The 16,998-nt window shown below is 34.8% G+C and overlaps 1 protein-coding gene across 1 annotated transcript; it reads left to right on the top strand.

The window, feature by feature from the left end:
• Positions 1–2,460: 2,460 nt before the first annotated feature.
• On the top strand, positions 2,461–3,479 carry LOC110938973 (ethylene-responsive transcription factor 1B). Its single transcript, XM_022180915.2, has one exon. It carries the CDS (start codon positions 2,736–2,738, stop codon positions 3,417–3,419), a length of 684 nt encoding a protein of 227 aa, XP_022036607.1. The 5' UTR covers positions 2,461–2,735; the 3' UTR covers positions 3,420–3,479.
• The last annotated feature ends 13,519 nt before the right edge of the window (positions 3,480–16,998 follow it).

The raw sequence follows: 16,998 nt of genomic DNA, 5'->3' as shown, positions 1-16,998 counted from the left end.
AGAATAATTTTTGTAGAATACGTTTACAAGTTGTAAACATCTAAAATTTTCAAGAAGGAAGTTTATTAAGAAACAAACACACTTCAAGGGGTAACTAAGTCTACTAAACATGTTACCAAGTTACTACGTGTTTTTGTGAAAGTTCATGTTCATGTTGTTATATACATTGTATAATTTTTGCACTTGGGAAGTGTAGTTTGATTATTGATTGTTGGAATGATTTTTGAAAAGAAAATGGTATGCTTTAATAGCATGGACTCCTCCATTTACAAAGGAAACTACGGAGAAATTTTCTAAAAATTCAAACACTTAGGAAATATTTTCTAACAAGTGTTTACAAGTATGTTTTTAACATTGTTTTTCAAAATAAACTTCGCCATAGGTTTTGTTACAAAAATACAAAGTATCGGAGGTTGGTTTTTATAAATAAAAATGGACAAATATATATTTAGAATATATATTTATTAATAAAACGCTTGTGTGAATATTTGCTTACTTGGTGGAATAGTTATATTACCTTATGGTAAAATAATATAGCTTAACGAATACCATGACAATTACAACTCCAAAATAGTACCAAAAATCGCAAGGAATAAAATATTTAAGTTACACACTTGATATTGTGAAACCGAATGCAAAAACGTAACTTATGAAATATTCCGAAAAACACTTTTACAAATATATTTTTGTTAAATATTGTTCTAGGAACAAGAAGTAAAAATATGTTATTTTTGGGGAAAAATATATATTATGGAATACATTATTTTTAACAAATAGGTTATATATTTTCTAAGTGGGACTTAAAAATATATTTTCGGAACTACAAATATACATATATAAATTACCCCCATCCTTGGGAAGGAAATATGGAAATATATACTTAAGAAGTATTGTCACAAAAATATTGATTAAACAATTATTCCAAAACCAAATACAATATAAAGTTAAAATAAATTGTTATTTTAACAAATAATTATAATTTGGAATAACTTAAGAACGCAACTCAAAACATTAAACTCTAAGCCAAGGCACGACCCGTTCGTCTAATAGACATTAGTACGTTGTAGGTTGTCGTGTAGCTGACAGAGTTTGAGTTACGATACTGAAGACGCACTACTGTGAGTTCATGTCCCCCTTTTCTTTAAACTGTTTTGTTTATTTACTTCTAGGGTGAAATACATGTTACAAAGGGATACTTACAATACTATTGGTATGGGAAAGAACCATAGATCATGTGATAGGGTAGGCGGATACTTGGGACCATTAATCCTCGTATCAGGACCGAGGGGCATGAGTGATAGATCTATTTGGGTGTAGCGAGCCCACACCCATGAGGCCGGGGTGGCCCATAGTGATGACTATGCCTTCCAGCCAGAAGCCCGGTACAACTTTGCTAGGTTTGAGTCTTCCTACACCGTCACACATATCAGTGGCCTTGCAAACCATTAGTGATCTTTTCCTTGTTTGCAATCATACCGGGACATACATGCATTCACTGTTTACAAAGGTTTATACATACTCACATACACATGAACTCGCTCAACTTTTGTTGATTTTTCAAACTACATGTATTCCAGGGAACTAGTGGATCTGGCAGGGTATGCATGTGTCAAGTTACGTAGTGAAATAAAAGATGTTATCCATGGTTGTTGAGTTTAGAGGGTGTATCCTAATCCTGGACGGGATACATGATTCTAAACTCAGGTTTTATTTAAGTACTTTTGTTGAGTCTTCGTGAACTCGTTTAAACACGTCATGGTTTGTAACTTAATTCGGTATGGATGTTTCAAACAATGGTATTGTGGTAGTTTCTAAACTTTGTTAATGGATAAACATCTCGTGTTTTTATCATATAGCATTGTTGTGATTGATTGCTATGGTATTAAGAGGTCACACCAAATGACCACGCTTCCACAAAAGTCAGGGTATGACACACTTGTGGTGTGTAAGTGCAAATCACTTCCACCACATCCTCACCTAATACTAGTCTTAACGCTATAATATTACTATATTATATTAGAACTATTGAGGCAGGGTGCGTTGAATAGTGCATCGAAGCCTTTAACAACAATGCATCTATATAACTCCACAATCTGCCTAGGGCACAATATGTACAGGCCATACGACTGTGTGTCTATTCTATATGCCTTCACTATCAATACTTAACGTTTTCAGCAAACGAATTTCCCCCTCCCAGTGATACATGACTACATGTGTTCCATTGTAGTTAATTCTCACACTTTTTAGCATGTTAATCGTTTTTGGTATAACAGCCATTGTATATGTAAGGTAGACCTGATACACGAGACACTTGTATGCACATGGGTCAGGTAGTATCATGCCAATTTGGGTCTGATTTATCCATTACTACCCTATATTTTTTAAAGATGTTATTTTTACGACTCAAACATGTAAACTGGTTACATTACAACAACTTTACCGTTATTTAATTCTAGGAAACAAACTATATCTCCTTAAAACACCCTTTTATGATAAATAAGAAAAATATGGATCTAGGGTATAAATGAGGTGATGATGAGAGCATAAGTCATCTTGCCTCGCCGCCACAAAAGACATGACTTATTTGACCCACGTTTATTAACTCTTCCAGGGTCCCAACATAACGACCTGTCAACACCATGGCGGCATGGCCTTCTCTATATATGCTTCCAAAACATTAACCAAAAACAAAACAATTTCAGTTACTTAAACACTAAAATCAACTTAGCATCCAAATGGATCCATCGTACAACCCGTATAATTTCCACTACTCTTTACCAGTAATCTCACCGGAAACCTACTTTAGCTCACCGGAATACTCTCCAACAGTCGAATCCCAATATTACTCACACTACTCCGACCACCATCATCTTCCATTCAACGAAAACGACTCACAAGACATGCTTCTGTATGGGGTCATTTCAGACTCAACCGGAGAAACCCATTATCCAGAACAGCATGTAGATGTTAAAGATCAAGAAGAAAAGGAGTCGAGTTACCGAGGCGTGAGGCGGCGGCCGTGGGGAAAGTACGCAGCAGAGATACGCGATTCTACGCGAAACGGGATCAGGGTTTGGTTGGGAACATTTGACACTGCGGAGGCGGCTGCAGTGGCTTACGATCAGGCTGCATATGCGTTGAGGGGATCGGGGGCGGTTCTTAACTTTACAGCGGAGATGGCGTATGAATCTTTGAAGGAAATGGGGTATGTTTATGAAGAAGGTAGTTCACCGGTGCTGACGTTGAAACGGATGCATTCGGCGAACAGGAGGCGCGAGACCAAGACGAAGAAGAAGAGAGAGGTAGGGCAAGATTCAAAGGGTGAAAATGTTATTGTGTTTGAAGATTTGGGTGGTGATTATCTTGAACAGTTATTAGGGTTTGATGATAATTGTGGTAGTAGTAGTAAAAGTTGGTGAAACAAAATATGTAATATATATGTATTTTGTAAACATTTTTTTCATATTGGAACTTGAATTCTTGACCTCTTAAGGAGGTATCATTTTACAAACATGTATAGTTAAACGTAATTGATAGCCGAAAGACAATGGGGTATATGCACTAATCAGTGTTTGCCTCAATTGCTGAGTGTTATGTGTCTTATGTTCAAGGCTTGATGCAAAACTACTATCTAGTCGTAGGTCTCACTGGAAGCAGCTTATCTATTCATACGGGGTAGAAATAAGGCTGTCTACATCTTACATTTCTCAGACCCTATCTTAGCTTTGATAATGGTGGGATATACTGAGTATAATGATGATGTATAGTTAAACGTAATGGGACATAATCAGTAAAAATCCATGCACACTCAATTGTTGTAATTCATGTCTATTATTTATTTAATATATATATAAAGTCACGTGTGTAGTACGTACCCTGTTATATAATTTTTAATATGAAAAGCACATGATGAATATGAAAAACCTTTCCCTGGCTTCTTTTCTTTGATTTTATAGAATATGGAAATAGTTTTCAATGCACAAAACATGACTCATGATAGTTAAACACGTATGTATATTATGTGAAAACATGTGATCCAAAACAATTCTAGCTACAAACCTCAGTTGATACTGAAAATGGTATATTATTAATTAACTAACTAATGTTTGAATATTGGGTCCCCTAAGGAACATGACAACTATAAATCACGTGAACATTACTTTTTTTTGGTAGCATACCCATGGACGCAATTATAGTCACCACAGAACAGTATTTTATCTCTTTTGTATTATATGGAATAAATTTTTTCTTACATATTCATCATTCAACTAGTGATATGGCCCGTGGGTGATGCGTTGCAGACCCATTTTAAATATTGAGAGGACTAGTTTAAGTATTATATGACGCATTAATCATATGAAAATGCATTTTTCGATGTATCTGATCGAAATCAATGTAACATATATAAAAATTGTGGTTGGATCAAAAAGTACACTAGTTTGAATTTATACCATACAAAAGAAATGGAATTGAACCTGGCTGGGTTCGTTTAGTGAGGTTTCACCTAACCGCTATACCACCCTTACCTTGCATCATGACTTAGCATCATCAAAACGTACGGTAACTTGAATTTACAACGTCGAATGAAAACGTATTATATTTGACCTTACTCGATTCCAAACAAAATTTTTGTTAAAACGTAGAACAACTGAAAACATACGTAAAAAATAAGTATATTTCACCTTTAACTTTAATAATTACAATCACAATCATTTATTTGTAAAACCTACTACACCCTACGTCCTTTTGCACTAACCTAACTAAAATTTTTAGTTAACTTTAGTCACTTAAGGGTAATTTAGTCTTTTTACTAATTTACTTCAAATTTAATTTAAAAACACAAAGATAATATCTGAAACCTTTATATATATAACTAAACAAAATCGTTCATTTTTCTATATTCCTCACAATTCTCCTCTCCCTCCTAGCAGCCACCCATCACAACCAACCTACACCACCCCAACAACATGCCCTACCACCACCACCTCCAGCACCTCCGCCACTGCAATCCCAACATCGCGGTCGTCGCAATCCCTACACAACCGCCGCCGCTGCAATCCCTACACCACTCCTGTTGCTGCACCACCGCCACTGCTGCAATCTCTATAGCATTGTCGCCGCTGGAATCCCATTTCAATCAGCCATGGTTCTTTAACAATATACATATTGCGCTCTTTCATTGCGGCAAAGCTACGTGCCCTAATCTCAACAAAACCCCAATTTTACATCACCTTGAAATCCGATGACCAATTCAGTGAAACCACCTCCTAAACTATGCGTGGAACCACCTCTCCAATGATGCAAAATTCGTCCATCAAAACCACCAATTTGTAATGGGTCTCCTAAGGTTTCTTTCGTTTCACTTTAGGTCAAAAAAAAATTTACATTCAAGTTGCTTTAAGATTTGTTTTCCTTGATCAGATAATAAACTTTTGTGTGTTTTGTATGTTTTAGACACTCGTGAACTAATTGTTCATTCACATGGTTGTTTATTGGGATTACATTTTTGGATGTATTTAGAAATCTTTTTGTTTAATTATCAAATGTATTTTAAGTAAATGAGTAAAATTACTAACCCACTCTTATGTGCAAGGCACATGACTAGACTTAACTGAAAATTTTAACTAGGTTAGTGTTAAAGGACGTAGAATGTAGTTGGTTTTATAAATAAAGGTTTGTGACTGTAATTATTGAAGTTAAAGGTTATCCACTGCAATTCGATACAAACATAAAGGACGAAAAGTGTAATTTACCTTTGGTTTTATTTTCCATGTCATGCTTTTTTAAATAGAAATATTGGATTTTAATAATTCAAACTATTCTCCATTGGCCGCTAACAGTCCTAACTTAAAAAATAACCAATGGCAGTCCCAACTATTAACATATTGGCCTCCAATGGACCCTTGTTGGTACACTTTATATGGACGCGACTCGGTTCAGTTCGACTCGGTTAGGTTCGTCTCAAGCCCGATGTAACGACATTCCTCCGTCGTACGCCCCAGAGTTCGACACGCGAAGCACGGAACGCCGCGAACCGTTTCCCGACGCCACATCACCATGATGATGTCATGATGATGTCATGTGAAGACTTTTCATATGAAGAACATATATAAACGTGAATTCATGAAGATTGTATCTGTTTGTTTTATATATGACGAAAGTTGTTATCAGATCCATGTCTGACGAAGAACCAGCACCCTGCATGTGAGCGACGAAAAACTGACAATTATCTTTGTGGCGAAAAACCAAGTTCTTCGTCGTCTCAGGTCTTTCGCCGGAGTCTTTCGTCGGCTGCAAGACTTTCGTCGGCTGCAGGATGTTTCGTCGACCATGTTGCTATATAAACAGCAGAACTGAAGACAGAAGACAGAACACAGAACCGAGAGCACACATCTGAGAGTTTGAGAGTATTATTTCTTGTATCATTCTGGTAACCAAACTCTTCTAGATCTATACACATTTAAGCTTTAAACGTTGAATCTTTGTTTGTGTGTTTGCTCTCTCGCTCGGTTTGTATCGCGACGAGGATTCCGCACTCGTTACGGCACTCGAAACAACAAATCATCTTAGTCCGACGATCCGTATCGGGGCCTACAACCCTGACTATCATAACCCTAACGACGTAAGTCTCCGGTCACCGGAAAAACGTTTTTGGCTGGAAAACTTAACATTTTCGTTTCAAACCTCTTTATAACCTTATTACTGACCTTTAGAAAACTTTTTCTAATAAAAGACCTAATTATTGAAGTCGCCGGAAAACTCCTTTTCTCCGGAAAACTTTTTTTTGACCGGAAAACTCAACTTTTTGGCCGAAAAACTCAGCATTTTCGTCCTAAACCTCTTTTTAACCTTAGATTGGACCTTTAGAAACCATTTTCTAGCCAAAAACAGTTTTTCGGCGATAGAAGACTAATGGCGGTAGGGTTCTGTCAGTCAGAGTCCATTAGTGGCCAATATGCCAATAGTTGGGACTACTAGTGGTTATTTTTAAAGTTGGCGGACAACGACGAATAATTGAAATTATTAAAATCTAATATTCTTTTTAAACAAATTGCTTCATTTTTTTAAATGGGTGCCTCACACAAAAATAATTGACTCAAATATGTGTTTAATACATTTGTCCTTCATATAACTTTATTTAAAAATCAAATTACAATTTTAATATTATAATATCTTTAACGAATTATTATTATTATTTTACTTATAGAGAAAGTATAATGTACTTCAAGGCTTAACCTACATTAACATACATGACAAAAAATATAACGTGCGTTATTATCATAGAACGTGCGTGATTATAGTCTCATGCGTGATTATGTGGTCCCATGCGTGATTATGTGGTCCCATGCGTATTTATGTGGTCCCATGCGTGATTATACCCCTGATCCAACGGTTACCATTGTCTCCTACGTGATGTATGATAAGGCTTTTTGTATGTTAACCTTACTCTTACTTTTATATATATATATATATATATATATATATATATATATATATATATATATATATATATTCTAATACATATATATTACTTAATAATTACCTAATATATTTAGAATCAATTTTAGAAACATCAAACTTTGTATTATCTACTATAATACTTCTTTGAATAAATAATATAATGTACAATAAATTAAGAATTAAGTTTTAATATTTTAAACTAATATGGTTCAACCCACTTGTTAAAAATGAAATTGTTCCCATAAGTCCAGAAAGTTTATATTTTGACTAATTTATTTCTTTAAGGAAAAATTACAAGTTTTGTCCTTTATCTTAATACTGCTTATCAGACGGTGTCATTTTTAATGAATTTTGACAAGTTTTGCCCTTTAGAAGGAATTTTGTTGCACGTTTTGCCCTTTAGGCTTAACCCAGTTAGATTTTCTTGTTAAATCTTGTCACCTAAAGGCATTTTAGTCTTTTTACCCATTTATTTAATTTATGAGAATAAAACAACATATTTTAGGGTTGAATCTTGAAATAAAATCTAATACTCTTTTTAAATAAAGTATAAGATTGTCATATGCATTTACGTATAATGTATGTGCACATATTCAAACAAAGACTTTTAATATTGTATTTAAAAAATTAGATATATTGAACTGTATATTTAGAAATGGGATCAGGTGAAAATGATTGAAAGTGTGAAAACAGTAAAAACGGATCAAGGAGCAACACATGACGCACGCTACAAATCATGCGGAGGAGTGATTTTGTCTTTTTACCTTTTCTATTAATTTTCTCCCATTTTTATTCTACACAACGCCCTTATGTATGACGTGAAACATTTTTTGGCATTTAGGTGATGGTGTTTGTTTGACTTGTTTATAATGGATTCAAATTAAATATCATGGCGTCTTAGGATCTTCATAATTTATTTATAAAATCAGACAAACATTATAATTAACATGAAACCAAGGATTCAGTTTGTTTATCAAGGATTCAAAGTAAATATCATGGCGTTCATGGCGTCTTATGATTATCATAATTCATTCATAAAATCACACAAACATTATAATGGAAATGAAATAAACAGATCAAATTAATACTCTTTATCGGGTGGGATTACATCATATATGTACCCATCGTTTTGCTCATCACTTTCCTGAGACTCATCATCATCAACTACATTGGTGTTTAATGCCATCAACTGGTTTAGTCTGCCTCGCATCCTTGATTTAAACATAATCACAATCCTGTTTGTGATAATGTTTGAAGGTGTTAAATCACATAGTTGGTTAAAGAAGTGAACATTATCTGTGTTCAGCACTTGGTCCATTGTGAAGGTATCCTCATCTCCGTTGTATATGCAATTGTTACCATCCTCAATTGTTCATTTAAACTCCAACCGGTAACGGTAACAGTTGGTTGCTCATAACCGTCATCATCAACCGCTTGAAATCTTCTCTTCAATCTTCTTATTATTGTTTCAATTCTTTCAAACTGGATGGCAATTGGAACACCCAGCGCAAGAAAATCCCTTTGGACTGCCTCATCCATGCGAAGTATGGTGTCCATGGTCTTGGTCTTGACCTTCACCATTCTTCTGTATGATAACTTTAGAACGAATCGTCTATCCGATCGATCGAACCTCCATGCGATAACTTGTGCCATTTTTGTTCTTTTTTTTGTTTAGTGTTTTATGGTTTTATTGGAGTGTTTAAGTAACTATAGCTTTTTCTACTTATATAATGGTGTTCTCTTGGAGCTAAAGACAACAAAATGGATTGATTATATTTTGTTGGCGCCAAAAGAATAAAATGTATTTTGACTATCGTGAAAGTACTATATGATATGACGATTCATGGTCTTCTTTAGTCTTAACACTGTAAAAAGGGGTGAGGTGGACAGGGTAGATATCATGTATCTAGTATTTTTGGCGTTTTTTTATAATATAGCATGAAAATATTTCTTTTTCTGTAATGGAATGATTATATTTTTTTCAGCGTCAAAATAATAAAATGTATTTTTACTAAGTGAAATTACGTATGATGTGACGATTCATTGCCTTCTTTAGTCTTGACACTAAAAAAGGGTGATGTGGGCAGGCAGATATGATGAATCTAGCCTCACCGAACTGATAATCAAGTTCCTCCTGAACCTCCGTGTGTATCTTTATCTTGACTTTCAAACGATCTTCCCCTAAAAACAAGATAAAATTCATTGGCGTTTTCACAAACATCCAATTTTCAAAAACAAGATAAGATTCATTGGCGTTTCCCCAACTTCCCTATTATTTAGTGTCTTAAAAAAAGAATTTTATTTCTCGACATCCAATTTTCATCAACCGAATGAGATGTAACATAAGCATAGTTTAGATCTTTCAACCTGAGCAAGAGGAAATAATTAAAGGAGTAATATTTGTCGTTCAAAAAAAAATCTTTCATACATGCTCCATGTGTCGGCTTATTGCTTCGGTGATTAGTGACGCGGTTTTATTTTTTAAAAGTTTTTATATTGACAATTAAAAGTATATTTCACCGTGACAAATTTTTTTAACATGGGAATGGGACTCAACCACAAATTATATATTGTAACAAGCGTTTTATTTAAACTTTCCAGAGGATGGAAACACTATAATAACGGCAAAACTAAAATATTTTAAGAGAGGATGGAAACATTATAATAACGGCAAAACTAAAATGAATTCGGGCTGATTCTTATTTTTTTTTAAATGGAGAAACTCATATCGATGGTCTTGATCCGGTCACAATGGGCTCAACAGCAGTCTTGATGTGGGTCAAAATGGGCTCATAAGAAGGATCTTATTCCTAAGTGTGTATCTGGCCCAGGCCCATCGGAGAAACAAACGTAATTGTATTTATTAAAACATCATTTTATCTTAAATGTTTCGCCAAACGTGGTTTACTTCAGAGGTGCAAAAAAACAACCGGTTTCATACTCGACCTGGACCTGGTTTCGTTTCCTACTCGGTAGTAGGAGGAACCAGTCCATACCCATATATACACGATAGTTCCGACCCGATTCCACCTTTTTTTTTTGAATTTGGTTCTAACCCGATCTGATTCCTACCCGGTTCCTACCGTTAGAAGTTAGAAGCACCGGAATCGATTTTTGACCGTTTAATACGGCTATATACCCGTTGGGATCATTTTTGACTGTTATAAATCATTTTTTATCCTAAAAATCAACTATAAATGGTGGGGGTTGTATTGGTTGATTACCCAACTCAAGAAAAGCTTAAACGCATTTAAAAACCCCAAAAAAATACGCTCGGTTCACTCTCGTTTCCCACTTTCAACATTGGATGCTTACTTTTACACTTTATTATTACCTTTTTCACACGAAATGGGTAGCCGTTCACAATCATTTGTTCGAGTTGGTTCTACATCCACCCCATTCGTCGTTGGGGTTGTTCCACATAATCGATCTAAGGAAATTTGGTGCAATTGGGATTTGGTGGAGATGAGTGACGGGACTAAGAAGACGCCTTGCAAGTTTGGGACCCAGATGAGAAAAAAAACTATTTGGACTAAAATGGCAAATTTGGACAAACCTCAGGGACTAAAATGGCAATTTACTCTAAATTTTATACTAGAAGGTGATCAACCCGAATTGAGTACTAATGCTAATATATTTCGGTACATGGCGGAAACGGTTCATACTAGGATGACAAGAGTTGTGATTTAAGAAGCTTTGTCTTTCAACCACTTCGACAACCACAAATAACATCCATGATTCGAGATACGCTTCAACCCCGCTACACTCGTGTAAGTCGTAATAAACTTAGTTTTCAAGCTGCACTCTTGGTGCGACAGGTAGTGTTTTCTAACCTTTGGTTTTTGTTCAACTTTTGCCACTGCACTTGGTTTCTAGGTTTTTTTTTATGTCGTTTTCTTGTATTTTAGCTTGTTTTCAAGCATAGAACGTGTTTGTAATCATGTGATGAGTATCATTTACATATGATTGAAAATTCAAGCGTATAATAAGTCTCGGTTCGCATGTAAATATGTGTTTGACAATTGATTGCATAAAACATAAGTATGAGGTTAATAAGATTAATGTAAACATGAATTTCCATTATGATCGAAGTCTCGGATTACAAGTTTGGAAGTGAAATATGAATACGAGTTTCTAAAAATAGAATTGTGAATACAACTGTATAAATAAGGAAAGTATAGAAATGCGAAGCTTTACAACCTAACTAGTGATATTTGGTCGGCTTCACATGGTTTACCAAAATCGTACAATTGTGTCACCGCCGATTGAATGAATCGCCATTCGTGGCAAATTATGAAACATATGATTGCGCTTGATAGTTTTCCGTCTCCACATAATGCATGTTCTCGCGAACACCTTTATTCGTCTAGTAGGTATTCATCTATGTGTGTATCTATTCTTAAAGCAAATCTTGGAGCAGCAAACACAGGTATTATTCAAGTTCCTGTTTACATGAAAAACATGTTTTGAAAATGGTAAACTACAAATAGGTGGTGAGTTTCACAAGTTTTGTTTATCTCGTCGAGCAAGTACATAAGTAATGTTTAGCACGTGTGTTGTAATTATACTAAGCCCACAAGTGAAACCTCGACTATGCATCCATAACCCCGTGGTCCACATCCACCACGTCAGTGCCCTAAGTAGCTATGTCTAATGCCCCACAACGTATGCAAAGTATGTGCATGGACATGTGCAATTGCAATTGAACCCATGGCATCCGTGCCAGTTCAATTGGGTTTGTCAGACTAATAGTACTATTCAAACATCCACTAGCCTATGGTTATCACTTGTGTTTGTGGGGACTTTTCGTGTGTTAGAGTTAACTCAGATAATTCACATCAAATAACGTTTTCATGTACAAGTATGTACGTATATAAACATGCTTTTCACCCCAAGTAAAACAGTTTAGAATGAGGGGCCATGAAACTCACCTAATAATGTATGCACATAGTATGTTATAGCCAAATAGTCATGTAATCGTTGTGCTAGTCTGGTCCTAGTATCAACATGGTACGATTAATTACCGAAAATAGCTTTCGGCTTGGTAATCGCTATATACCAAGCCCAAATGTGAATATTCATTCGAGAACGGGCTAATAGCCTTAAAGTATAGTGTTGGGTATTGTCTTAGTTTCAAAATCAAGTTTGGCTTTCGTGTACCATTTTTCGTGCCGGTCAAGCTTATTCGTTTTAGGAGTTAGGCTAAGGGCATGATCACATATGATGTTAAAACTCCTTATATAATATAAAAATATTTGTTTTCTATCGAAAGTTGGGGTATTAGAGTGGTCGAATTGGCTCAAATGATAGTTCCAGTTTTTGTAGTTTGAGGATTAACTAAATACGCGTGGAATTCACCCCAATTACCCGATTTCCCCTAGAAAAGTTCGAATTTACTCCCAACTTTCCCATTATCGCCGATTAGTCGTAATATGCTTACAAGTCCCGGCAGGTTCATTAAACAATTAATTCAACGCACGATTTTCATACCGAATTAAATTAATTTCCAAGAATTGTTATATGAGACTTTACTAATAAATATATATATATATATATATATATATATATATATATATATATATATATATATATATTTCAGAAAAAATTATTTTTCAGATTTATCATATTAATTATTCAGTTGTAAAAGTCTGTTTAACCGATATATGGGCGATTCATACCATCCAAGTTCTAAAAAATCCAAAATTTTTACAGAATGACCAAAAATGTCCAGAAACTTCCTGTAAAATTTTCAGGTTTAACCGAGCTTCCGACAAAAGATTTTCAGTTGACGAAATTTGGATACAATGCGATTTCTAAAACAATATCTAGCTTTAACCAATGAATTCCGAATTTTGTGTGGGACATTCTTATGACAAATAGAGACTTGCTGCAACATTTGGGGATTTATTGATTTAGTTTGTTATTTTTCCTGAATTAACACTACTAATCTCCGAGTACTCGCTACAAGGTAGGCTGCCGAGGCACGAGTACTGTTCTCCTACGCCAATTACTCCCCGAGTAATCTCCGCCTAAACCGAGTACTTCCCGAGTACTCCTGAATCCGACTAGGGAGCGCCTAGCGACTTTTGCAACCATGCTAAATACCAATAAATTCACCAAAAGTTCTTAGATTGTCCAAAAATTCGAGACCCTATTTTCACTGTATGTGATCAGCCTATAAACTTTAATGTACTAATATTTCCCATGCCACAGTTTATGCTAAAACAAAGTTCAGTGCACTTATGTTCAGTTATCGGGCGTTATACCTCATGTTTCTCGCTTGCTTATGCACTTTCTACACTTCCAAATCATGTGTAAGTCTAGGTACAACACCTACTGGTTATAAACAACACATACATATATGCAACATCACATGTCAAGCCTTGTAAATTATCTTTTTCGATTGTAGTTGTTAGCTTATTACATTTCTTGTCGAGTCCTTATGTTTTTAATCTGTAATCCGATGTGTTTTTCACCATTAAACCTCATGAATCATCTCGTTATACATACTAAGAGTTTAAACAACTCTCATGGCCGAAAGATTAAGTGTTTATGGACAGTGGCGGAGCTTGACTAAAAGTTTCGAGGGGGCGTAAAGTAATGGGACCCAAAAAACTTTTTTCCTATCGTTATGTTTCGGTTCGGGTTGGGTCAGGTTGGCTATTCGATTCAAATCGGGTCAAATAATAATAGTTCCAAATAAAACAAAGTGTATATTTACCAAACTACCCATCATTTATATACAAAGTTTATAAATATTTAGAATATACAATTTAGGAAAAATAATCTGGGGGGCGATCCTATATAATTTTAAAATTTTCGGACGAAAAATCGCAACTTGTACACTTCTAACCGAAATATTGGGGTGGGCGGGTGCACCCCCGAGCACCCACTATCCTCCGCCTCTGTTTATGGATCAAAACACTTTGTTGTTAATAACATTTTTAAACACAAAAGAGCGTCAAAAATCACTTGAAAGGGGGTTTGTTACCCTGGTTGATTAATGGAAATGGATGAGACGTTCTAGAGCAGGAGTGAAATGTGTCTAGGAGGTTGAAATTGTTTAAAAAAAATAAAGGAGGTTTATAAGAAGGTGGTCCAATCGGAATAAAAAGGAAGGAGGTTTGTATCTTCTACTTTTTTTAGTAATTACCTTTACCTAAATATTAAAATTAAAACTGAATGAATAGTAACATTAGTAAGTGCTAGTAAATGGTACCGGGTACTGATACCGGTATCAAATTAATCAAATCAGGTGTATTTTCGGTACCGGTTTAGCACCGGTTTTTACCCTCAAATACCGTTGCTGTACCAGTACCGACCGGTACCGAACCGTACCGTACCAGGTATATTCGGTACCTGTACCCATTTTTGGAGATTTCGGTAACGGTATTTTCGGTACCGGTTGGTACCGAGCTCATCAAATCCTGTAGCAACTTCACAATGCAAGTAATTGCACCGTTTTGACTACTTTTCATACACACAGTAAGTAAACTGTATTTCGTTATAATGAGGTTTTATATACACAACTTATTTTGCTTTCTTTTTTGTCTTTTTCTGTATTGAATAAATTGTAGCATGTAAAATTAACTTGGATATTTAAATTATTGATGAGCAAATCATATCAAATCCTATATCAAACCAGTATCGTATCGGTACCAAATTTACTATACCAAATCATTTACGGTACCAATTTGGTACCCACCTTTTGGCGTTTTTAGAATCGTTGCTTTCGGTTCTACATCGGTCTAGCACCATAACTGTATTTATTGATTTTTACCTTCAAATACCATACCGTATTGTACCGAGTATTATATCGGTTCTACATCGGTCCTATTATTATATATTTGGTTATTTAAAATCGTTTTTTAGGACGGAGTGACTATCCTTACCACGACATTTTTATTTATGTTTTGATATTCGGTATCTGCTTGCCGTTGCTAACACACGTTTTGCAGTCATTGGGTCCCCGCCGCAACGCGCGGGCGAAAAATCAACTAGTTATTATAACTTTCTAATTAATTCAATTACTTCACTCATTTTACTCGTGTAACTGTCAAAATATAATGTTTTATAAAATTATGAATATGTCGTTGAGATGAACTTATTTTTCTCTACATTTTGACCTAAGTTTCGTTAAAAACATAGTATGGTCAAATATAATATAATATATTTTATTATTATTATTATTATGAAACAGACTCTTATACTACTAAATATCCGTAAAGCTATCTCATGGCTCAAATCGTCGTTTGACCCATCACTTACTCGTTTGACAGTACGTGAAATATAAATTTCATATTTCTAGCTTTTATAATTATTAACTTCGGCTACCACGGATTGGAAAAATTAAAATGTTAATACATTTTGATAAGCATTTCGGTATAATTTTTGAATTTCAAGCAATCGTCGGTTATTAAAGCACCCCCAATTTGGTAAATAGACTGCGAGACGAACTCGTTTTCTGATTATTTTTGGGTTTTAACGATAACCGATCGTACCTTTGTGAAAAACCAAACACTTTCAAGGCTTCGCTTAAAAATCATAAATAAGTGTTTTATTAATCTCTTTGGGCTTGCATGATGATATAGCACATGTTATCGTCAGTTAATCGGTAATGATACGTTAACCGGAAACTAATTTGTTTAACGTGTTTGCTACGTGCTAAGGCCCTGATACTACCCTGTTGAGTACTAAAGTTCATAGTTCAGCTAGAATGTGCTCCTGGATTCATCAAATTTTGTTGTCAAACTTTTATCAGATTATCATCAGATACTTGTGGTTTCTGTCTTTCTTTTATAATGAAGGTTAAATAGTTTATTATATGATATTGTATTTGACAATCATATAACCTTTATCAACAAATTTTCCCTTCCTTTTTTAATATTAAACAATTTTCTTCAGACAATGGCAAAATTTTCTTTTGTCATTTAAATGATTTTCTATTTGACATTGTTAAACAACATCTTAACATCCTATTTTTTTTTTTTTTTTAAAGTCTGATGATTTTAGATCAATATTTTAACTTCATCAGATTTTTCTGATTTTATCTTTCCTCTTAGTTAATGATCGGTTCATTTATCTCCTTTCCTCCTCTTTTTTTTTGTAGGTCCTAAAACTCATTTTTAAAGATAAAGATTAAAAATTAAAGGTCATATATTACATGCAAAATAACAAAAGAAATAAAGTAAAAAAATAAAAATGATTCAATCCACCTAGTATATCAAAGCAATGACAACCAAAGACCTGTAGGCACCGCAGTGTGTTTATCCACCGATATAAATTTTTGGAACCTTATGTTTTCCTGAAGCACCACCCGGGCTCTAGGTACCAGATTGGAACACCAGGAAAGTCCAACTGGCTTGTGATTACTCTCATAAAAAATTGTGGATACATATGGAAGGCTCTACTAGAGCTTATGTTGAGCACAAAGTCTTTCAGCAAATCGTGTGAATAGTTGTATGGAAGAGCAATCACTAGTGCATGAATGTGTTTCATAACTCTATAAGAGACTTCGGTGGAGGTGACGGTCTTTTG

Source organism: Helianthus annuus, chromosome 5 (assembly GCF_002127325.2).
Source record: "Helianthus annuus cultivar XRQ/B chromosome 5, HanXRQr2.0-SUNRISE, whole genome shotgun sequence".
Classification (NCBI taxonomy): Eukaryota; Viridiplantae; Streptophyta; class Magnoliopsida; order Asterales; family Asteraceae; genus Helianthus; species Helianthus annuus.
The sequence above is the reverse complement of the archived record's forward strand: the minus strand, read 5'-3'. Positions and strand labels throughout refer to the sequence as shown.

Excerpts from the sequence above, each read along its gene's own strand:
- LOC110938973 (XM_022180915.2), top strand. The coding sequence starts at position 2,736 with ATGGATCCATCGTACAACCCGTATAATTTCCACTACTCTTTACCAGTA.